Genomic DNA, 9,319 nt, shown 5'->3' with positions numbered 1-9,319 from the left:
GTTTAGTTTTCCTTGTAAAAAGAGATTAGAAGGGACCCGCCCGTAGACTGTGTGGTCCAAAATCTCTTCTTCGTGAAGGTTACTGTAGCTCCTCTCCGCGGCGGTTGATTATCAAGTTCTTGTTTATCAAGTTAAACGATCTCACCCCCGGCAGCTTGTTTTATTTTAGGACTCTGATCCAGAAGGAATGTTTACTCAGGACACAATAATGTTTACTGTTTACCAGGAAGACCGATTCGGTATTTGCGAGGAAGTGTCTTTTAAAGTGACGCCCTAGCCCACGCAGACAGCAGAGAAATAAGGCTCGGATCAGCAGCCGGGAGCCATCTCCGCGACGAGGGAGGCATGTCCGCGACGAGGGAGGCGAGGTGGACGCCAGCGCCGGGGACTGACGGTGTTTTGCAAACAGCACCCGCATAGGGCCGAGCTGCCAGTACTGCTACCCGCTCCAGTTTTAAAAAGCAATTTCGCATACGTAATTGCAACAGCTAAATTAATTACGAAATAATTAGAATTGATGTCATTTGAGGATGTGTTGGTGGTGATGGGAACTGACTTTCCGCATCTAGATGTTTCATTTCTACGTTAATACTTACGGTTGCAACAGCTGAAATGCACATTAAAAATAATCCACAAGGACATTTCTCCATTTCTGCTTTGTGATCTCGCATTTCATACTAAACTAGCCTTCAAGGTATTTTTTTAAAGTTTAAGAAACGGAGTGAAGTGCATCTGTTTTAAAAGGATATTAAAGGATATTTCTTGGCCTTTGGAAAAGCTGCGGGTTGGTAAGAAAGGAAACATTTACAGGAACCCTTCAGATATCGAAATTATGTTGTGCGTTGATTACTGCCATAGAAAAGAGGCATAATATTTGAAAATATTATTAAAGAACAAACAATATGTATCATCTATGAGGTTCATATAGGTAATACAATTTCACTACAAAATTTAAAATGCCATTACATATATTTAAAAAGTTAACTGGGTTTATTACCACTTCCACTTAGGGGATGAAAATAGTTTGAAAAAAATCAAGGCTTTAAATGCTAAGATGAGGGAAATGTTTGGAATTAACATTCTTTTGAAAGGTTAATTGAAATGATTAAGAAGTCTCATTTGGAAAGTTTCCATTGTGAAAGATGAAGTCTGATGTTTGTGCTGAAGTTTAGAATTAGGTTGGTTTTTAAAATGGCAGCTTACTTTATCTTCAGAAATATCTAGTCACTTAGCTGTAATGTATTGATAGGAAGAAAATCACCACCTACACACCCATGTTATGTGAAAACCAAAAGAAAATATTAGTAAATTTAAATTAGGCATATTTTTCCAATTAAATTTTTCTTACACTCAAATTATGAATTAGCAAAGTTTGAAAAGGTCATTCCTTGAAACTCATCTGGCAAGAATAAAATGCAAATATTTTAAAATCTTGTCATTTACCTCAGACACGTAAATGAAACATTAAGCTGAGCCTTTAAAAATTTTATTTACAAAGTTGTGTACAACACGATGGAATAACATTTAGAATACCATATATATTCATTATATATAAACAGACTTTTATATAGAATGACTTTCGTCTTCTGAAAATTTTATATTTAAAATCTCCCAACGTCTCTATACATTTTTTCTCACATAAAACTGCGGAGAGTGAACCTTCAGAAAAAATGAAAGTTCAGAGCTCTAAATCTACTGAATTTTTTTTCTTAAAAAAATAAAAACCCCAAAAGGAAAGTCAATAATTTTTATACAAATATGTACAAAGAATTTCCCTCTCATCCCCCAGGTACTGAGAGCAGGCGCCGTCCGGGTACAGTTTTGGAAAAATCGGTTTTCGGTTTTACCTGTATGGAAAGATACTCCCCGCGGGCGAGCGGTGAGAGTTTGCTCCGCCAGCCTAGGTGTGCAGGACTGGGTGGAGGCCGCCGAAGGTCGGTGTTGAGGGGTCGGGGGGGAGGAAATGGAAGAGAGGCAGAGTCCAGGATTGGGCAGGGGGGCCAGGAGCGGGGCGGGGCGCGCAGCTTGCAAATTGCAGTCGACTCTCCAGGCGGCTGCCAGGCCCCGCATCCCGGCCACCGGCGCGTCCCTATTGAGCGGGCCACTTGGCTTGAGCAGCGGCGGCGGCAGCAGCGGCAGCCGAGGCTGCAGGCTGCAGAAACTGTCCAGAGAGCGGTACGCTCAGAATCGGCGCGATGGTCGCCGTCGTCCGACTCAGTGAAAGAGGCTGGTGCGTGGCCATGAGCGCTGCCGACTGCACGGTCCCGGGCGGCCGCAGGAAGGACTGCGCGGCGCCACCGCCTCCGCTACCCGCGGTGCCCCCAGTTACCCCGGCGCCCCCAGCGCCCGCGGCCGAGCCCCCGGGAGTCGCGGGGCCCCCTCCGATGATATTCTCGATGCTGAACGACGGTCGCGCGCTCGGCTCGGACTTAATGAGCGACGCCGTGGTGCCCGCGGCGCCCGCCGTGCCTGCGGCGGCCGCGGCGGCTCCCAAGCTGTTGAGCTGCAACTGCAGGCCCGGGCCGAGTTGCGAGCCGAAGGCGGCCGCTTTGCGGCCCAGCTCACCCGAGGGCAGCAGCGGCACGGCGGGCGGCAGCACGGGGGCCACGGGCGGCAGCGCGTACGGGTACTGGAGCGCCGCGGCCGCCGCCGCAGCTGCCGCGGCCGCCGGGTGCGAGTAAGCGCCGGCCGCGGCCGCAGGGTGCAGGCCGTAGGGGCGGCCGTAGGGCCCCGCGGCGCCGGCCGCCGCCGCCAGGCTGTAGGCGCCGAAGCTCTGCATCATGAGCGCCGTCTGCTCACGCAGGTGCTCCTGCTGGTGGCGCTTGAAGCGTTTCCGGCGCCGCAGGAAGCTGCCGTTGTCGAACATGTCCTCGGACTGAGGGTCCAGGGTCCAGTAGTTGCCCTTGCCCGGGTTGCCCGGTTCACGGGGGATCTTGACGAAGCAGTCGTTGAGCGAGAGGTTGTGGCGGATGCTGTTCTGCCAGGCGGGGAACTTCTCCCGATAGTAGGGGAAGCGGTTGCTGATGAACTCGCAGATGCCGCTCAGAGTCAGCTTCTTCTGCGGGCTCTGCAGGATAGCCATGGTGATGAGCGCGATGTACGAATAGGGCGGCTTCACCAGGCTGTTCTTGGGCTTGCTCGGGGCCAGGCCGCCCGCAGCACCGCTGCCGGAGCCGGGCCCGCCACCGCTCCCGCCGCCCTCCTCGCCGCCAGCGCCGCTCTTGCAGCCGTCGGCCTCGGATGCTCCCGCCTCGCCCCCTGGCCCGGCCCCGGCTCCAGCCACCTCTTTGGGTAGTGCCAGGGGCTGCTGGTGCGGCGGCTGAGGCTGCCCGTGGTGGGGTGCCACCGGCGTCACCTCGTCCGCCTCGTCCAGGCGCAGCTCGGGCGGCCCCGCGGGACTGTCGCAGCCCCCATCGCTGTCTTTCTCTTCCAGCGCGTCGTCGCCCTCGCCCACCACATCGATGTCCACGTCCTCGGCCGTCAGCACCGTCTGGCCGGACATGTCGCTGGCGCTGCCGCCACCGGAGAGGGTCATCCCTCCTCGGGGTTGGTGGCGGCGGCGGGGAAGGAGCGGCGCGCGATGGGCGTCTTCAGGGGTTGCCGCCAACCTCAGAAAAGGGGTTTGGGGCGCCCCCGAAAGACAGGGGATTGGGAGAGGGGAGGGGGGCGTAGGTGGTCCGGGGCCCTCCCGGCTTGGCTCACAGTCGGCGGCCGGGCATCGCACGACTCGGGCTGTGCCGTCCGCCCCCCGTGGCAGCGCTCCGCAAACTCCAGCTGTCCCTGGCGCTCGGTACTAGGCGCTCGCTGCTGCTCCCGGCAGCGGCCTCGGACCCGGCCAGGGCCCGGCAGCTTCTCTACGCCGCGCCCCCTCACTTCGCCTGCCTTCCTCTGCCTCCGGCCCGGGCGTGGGGAGCAGGAGCGGTGCAGGCGGGCGCGGGACGCGGGGCGCCGAGGAGCTCAGGAGGGCGCGGGCAGGGGTAACCGGGGGAGGGGGGTGTCAGGGACGCCGAAGCCCCCGCAGTCGAAAGTCCCGTTTTAAGGACTGGCCTGATAGATTACTTTCTACTTAAAGATCCAACGGGAGGCGGGGCCACGTGACCGTGCGTGACGTCAGGGCCGCCGCGGAGCCGGCCAAACTCAAGTTGGTCGACAGAATTGTCAACAAAGGGACAAGGGACGCGCAACTCCGCGCCGCACCGTGCGCCAGCATCCCGCGGGGCCCAAGGGAGCCTGGGACCGCCTTGGGACCCCACCCTGGGCTGGAGCCCGGCGAGGGGGTCGAGGGAGCCTGTGGGTGTGAGTGAGGGTGGGTGCGTGTGAGCTAGGGAGGGTGTGGGCCCGGGAGCCCCCGCCGGATTCGCGGCTCTGCTTCCCTGACCTCCCCGCCCCCTCTCCCTCCCCCCCCCCCGCCCCCTGCTTGCCACCCGCCCTTTGCCAATGCTCCCTAGGCATAGAATGTAGGACAAGATTCACATCCTTTTTTTTTTTTTTTTTTAAGAAAAACTTAGTAGTCTCGGTTTTGTTTTTTTGATTCTTTTTAGCTCTAAAGATTAAGGGCAGCGCCCCTGCTCTGTCTTGCTAATTAGACTTAAGAGCCCCTCCTGCCTCAGTGCTTAGTCGGCGGAGACACCTGCTGAGGGGAGGCGCTCCTCCTCCCGCTAAAGTCAAACCACAGGGTCCTGTCTTTGGTTTCCCGGCTCGATGTGGGCGTGTTTATATGTATATGTGTGTAATAATATATTACCCCCTCTGCCCCCCGCTCGGCCACAGCAGCATCAGTTGGGGTTTCCGAAGGTCAGAAAATGGCTATTGATTAATCTATCAGAATAGTTGCAGAGAGAAATAAAAAGGACGTAAAATAACAGAGAACCTATAAATAAAGCCGCAACTAGCTGCTCGGAGTTGTTAAACGACTTAGCATGTGAAAAAGTCGGAAATGAGGCGCTGGGGAAGGAGCCGGCATTGGCAGCGGCCTGGGTAAGTCGAGTGGGGACGGGAAGAGGCTTCGGGCCTCTAGGTTAGACGACGCGCCCTGTTTGGGATGGCTGACCTCAGGGGGAGCGGGCGGTGTGACTTCTCAGGCTTCTGGGCTCAGCCTCCTGGGAGCGAGCTTGTTGGCGGCCTAGACTCTCCTTGCGGCTAACTAACGTGGATTCTTTCCCCTTAGGATATAGACAAACACTCCAAGATTTTAGTTCCTCAGAGATCGGCAGCAGAGGAGGTGGAGGAGGAGGCGAGGATATGGCCAGTGCACACCGAGTTTCTTTGGCAAGGAAAGTCAGTGATGGTAGGAAAGACTATCGGCATTTAACTGGGATGGAGGGTGGGGGGCGCAAACCGACCCCGGATGCGTGACATTGCTGAGGCGCGTGGACCGCGCACTTTGGAATAGTGCTCCTGACCTGGTGAAGCCGCGATGCGCTGCTCTTTTTCCTCCTGCATTTTTAGGCAGCCTCCTTGCGAGCCGCGAGTGCCTGCCGGGTGTTAAGGGCTCCTGGAACCCAAGCTCAGTCTGGCCACTGAGGCCTGAGAAGGGAGTGCAGGCCTTACCAGAGGAAGGAGCACAAGGGGATATAGTCTGAGAAGAAATAGTGAAATTCAGTATTTACAGACGATACTAAGAAACATGTATTTCCTGGAGGACAGTAGTACTTATGATTCCCTGTCTGTGTCTCTCTCACCTACCACCTCTCTCATTCCTTAGCCTAGACACGCACGTAAACTTGCTTCACTTACAGGCAGTGCGACACACAGATTGACTTCCATTTTCATTAGATAATTTCCCGGATAAAACACTAGAACATTGGATCCCCCACTTCGCAGGATGTTTCTGGTTGAAGCCAGGGCAGTTCCTCCATCTTGAGACGCCCAGGAAACTCCACGATTTTTCTGTATCTAAATGATACCTCGGTTGCACTTGACCCTAAAATGCATCAGAGTTCATTCCCGCAGCTGCACCGCTTTGTCGCCCGCAGGCTCCGAACCGTTTACGATACCTTCTAGACAGCTTCCCGCAAAACCGACTGCAGCGGCGAACTGGCTGTCCGCTGTCCCTCGGCAGCGGAGGTCCCAGGTGAAACTGTCTCAGTAACCCAATAATTACAAAAAGAACGTCCGAGGGGCACGGAAAAGAAACTGAATCCACAGATTCCCTTTGCTCAGCTTCGGTTGTCCAGCCCCAGAGGCAGGCGCGGGCCGGCAGGAGCCCCACCGCAGCCTAGGAGGCTGGGCCCGCGTGGACGCGTTGCACGTGTGTGTGTACGCACGGAAGGGTAGCGGCTCCAGGGGATGCCCTCCGCAGTCTTCTTGAAGCATCCTCCAAATGAGCCTAATTTCAATTCCTCGGCCCGCCAGGGCTGGCTCTCAGCACTCCCTCGGCGCCGCTGTTTACTGCCTCTGAGCCTCCCTCGGCCAAGACCTGGCCGATCCGTCCATTCCCCCGTGTCTCTTTGGGACCTCCCTGGGGAAAGAGGTGGGGGTGAACAACTCCCAGCCGCCAGTTCCATTTGTTGCGCTTTTTTCTTTCGACACAATAAAAGTCAAATTAATTGATTCATACCATTAATTACGGCGCGTAGCGTGAAAAGCAACGCTTCCCCTCTGTTAGAGATCTATTGTGCTAATCTCTTGTTCAATCAGTGTTACCATCTGATGCCGGGTCTGGCCCTTACAGAAACTTTTCGACTCGATTAGCTAAATGATGAGACGTGCGGGACCTACTGGCTGAGCCCCCGACGTCTGCGCCGGTGCCGGCCCAACGGCTTAATATCGATTTCCAGCGGAGACGGCGGATTTCTCCCAACAGGTCTAGGCTGGGCAGCCCGTCGCCCTTTTCCTTCTGGGCGGACAGTAGCGCCGCGCAACCTGCCGTGGCGGGAAGGAGGCTAAGCGGCAGCCCAGGTGGGAGGCAGGAAGGTTCCCGCTGCCATCACTGCGGGACACCGCCGGGGCGGAAGGGCGCGAGCCCGACACAGTGCAGGGTCCTGTCCTGGGCCAACTAGATTCCGGGCTTAGTAAATCCTGTTTGCCGCATGATCCCAGTTAGCGGCTAAAAGTCCACAGGTCGTCAGTTACCGCCAACTTTGGAACAGAGATGGGAGAAGCGAGACAGATACAGAGCGACAGTGACACACTTGTGGGGGGGAGAAGGACGTGATAGAGGGAACGGAAATATTGGGGGTGGGGTGGGAAGGAGAGAGAAATGTGGATAAAACATCTTCTGAATCTCGGTAACTGGGGAGGGAGTAAGAGGGAAAATGAAAAACACAGGCACAAACAATTACTATAAATGAGAGTGATTATTTGGGTCACAACAATCGAACTTCCCAGGAGGGATTTAAAGAAGATGGCAGCCAGCTGTCTCACCTGTTCAAATGTTTGGAACGTTTCAGCCAAAAGAGAATGTAATGAGGCTCCCTCCGTTTCTCCTGGGGTGGGCAGAATCCGTGGTACCCAGCTGCAGAAGCCACCAGGACAGGGTCCGTTGAGGGCGGGGATTGGTAGTGGTGGTGGAGGGGACCGAGGTTCTAGCAACAGGAAACAAGAAAAGTGGAGTTCGGATCGATAGGAAAGAAATTGAGACGTCTCGGGGGAGGGGAGATTTAGTGTGTGTGTCCTGGGGGGGTGAGATGGGGATGGGGGAGACAAGAGGATGAAAAAATTTATGACGGATAGGGGGAAATTAATTACAACTCAATTTGGGTTAAGTGGTCAACACAGGAGGAGGGGCTCGGTCAGCGTGTTCGGAAGGCTGGAATGGCCCACCTACCCCTCGCCAGGCGAGGGAGAAACCAGGTGCCCTCTTCCTCGCCCTTTAAGTCAGGAATTATGCCCGTGGTTGAATAAATCGTTGGCTGGAGGTGAGATAGAATCGTTACGCCCAGGCGCGGGTGCACTTTTCTTATTATACGGGGAGAAAGGACCAGGTCGCGCAGCGAGGGGCGCGACCCTCACAGAGAGAAGCCACCCTTCCTCTAATGCAGGGGAAACTAAACGTGGGTGTAGTCCATCTGGAACATACCCCTCTCCCCACCCACCCCCAAACAAAGTCGGGTCTTTATTGACAGTCTTCACCGATATGTTAAACTATTACCAGCCTCTGCCTGGATGACCACCACCGAGGGAGGTGGGAAGGGCTGAAAGGACACCCCGGGCCCCCACCCCACATAAATTATTTCTGTTTCCAAGAGGGTTGGATTTTCAACTCATTTCCCACCACCCTTGTATACCTCTCCAGATCTCTTTGGTGGGCGCGGGGTTGGGGGGGGATTAATTTAATGTTCATTTTTGGATTTGCATCTCAAAACTTCATTTATTTTTAAGGTGTCCGCCACTCAGGGCCCATGCGAAGAAGTGCCTTCTAATGGCGAGAGACCAGAGGGAGAGGAAGAGAGACAGAGAGAGAGAGGGAGAGAGGATGGCTTTGAATTTATTTGTATTGGAAATGTATAAACATCCATTCTGTAAAAGGCAACACGTTTAATTAACGATGAGAGAGCAGTTAGGGGCAGAAAGCTAGTAAAATTGTGTGATAAATTTATGGCATTGTTAGCGTGCTTTTAATTATGGCTATTATGTTAATTATTTCACATTAGCATGGAGTTATCAGCAGCATGTCAGATTTAATCAAAATGAGCCTTTCTCTCGAAAATTGTTCTTTTCATCCGCGAGGAGAAAGGTCCTGGGCAGGATCGGGGCTTAAAAATGACTTGGCATTGAAAGCTCGAGTCTTCCCGACACGGTTTGGTGCGATGCGGCGGGGCCCGGCTGTCCGCGGGTCGCTCCAGGCTACCGGCAGCTCTCGGAGGAGCCGAGGGCTGGGTTTTTAGGAATTCACCATTTTCGCCCCCTTCGGAGTCGACACTTCATCATATGGGATCATTCTGTCAAACAATATGATGCTGCTCATTTTTATCTGTCCCGCTTTACAAAACCCCCATTCAGCCCGCCGAGGAGCAACAAAAGCCTCGGAGCTGTTCGGCGGCGGCTGCCGGCCACTGCCTCCCCCTCGCGCAGCAGAGGCGGCGAGAGGGGCCGAGGAGCGCGGGCGGCGGGCGCGCGCCCCTCGCCTCCCGAGGGAACGCGGCCTGGCAGGGCCCGCGCGCCCAGGTAGCGGGTCCTCGGGGGTGGCCCCCTCGGGACACGCCTCTCCCAGGCCTGCACCCGCCCTCTGCCTCCCCGCGAGCTCAGGGCAGAGGCGCCTTTCCCTCCCCGAGAGCGACGTCGCCCACCCAGGCCACATCGATTTCTTAATCACTGCGGATCGATTTATTGGGAGCAAATAAATAGCCCGTTTTGGAAACGTTTCAATTGTGGGCTT

At 55.0% G+C, this 9,319-nt stretch overlaps 1 protein-coding gene and 1 long non-coding RNA gene across 2 annotated transcripts; one reads left to right on the top strand and one right to left on the bottom strand.

Moving 5' to 3' along the window:
- Positions 1-1,470: 1,470 nt before the first annotated feature.
- FOXD3 (forkhead box D3) lies at positions 1,471-4,037 on the bottom strand. Its single transcript, XM_015092016.3, has one exon. The coding sequence runs from the start codon at positions 3,533-3,535 to the stop codon at positions 2,090-2,092; it is 1,446 nt and encodes a 481-aa protein (XP_014947502.2). The 5' UTR covers positions 3,536-4,037; the 3' UTR covers positions 1,471-2,089.
- Positions 4,038-4,493: 456 nt separating this feature from the next.
- LOC105611362 (uncharacterized) lies at positions 4,494-6,552 on the top strand. Its single transcript, XR_001036921.4, has 3 exons — positions 4,494-4,977; positions 5,168-5,287; positions 5,976-6,552. It is a non-coding gene; the product is annotated as an uncharacterized LOC105611362 (long non-coding RNA).
- Positions 6,553-9,319: the final 2,767 nt, after the last annotated feature.

The sequence above is a fragment of the Ovis aries genome, chromosome 1, assembly GCF_016772045.2.
Source record: "Ovis aries strain OAR_USU_Benz2616 breed Rambouillet chromosome 1, ARS-UI_Ramb_v3.0, whole genome shotgun sequence".
Classification (NCBI taxonomy): domain Eukaryota; kingdom Metazoa; phylum Chordata; class Mammalia; order Artiodactyla; family Bovidae; genus Ovis; species Ovis aries.
This window is presented reverse-complemented; position numbering and strand designations above follow the sequence as displayed.

Coding starts and splice junctions, on each gene's coding strand:
- FOXD3 (XM_015092016.3), bottom strand. CDS start 3,535: ATGACCCTCTCCGGTGGCGGCAGCGCCAGCGACATGTCCGGCCAGACG.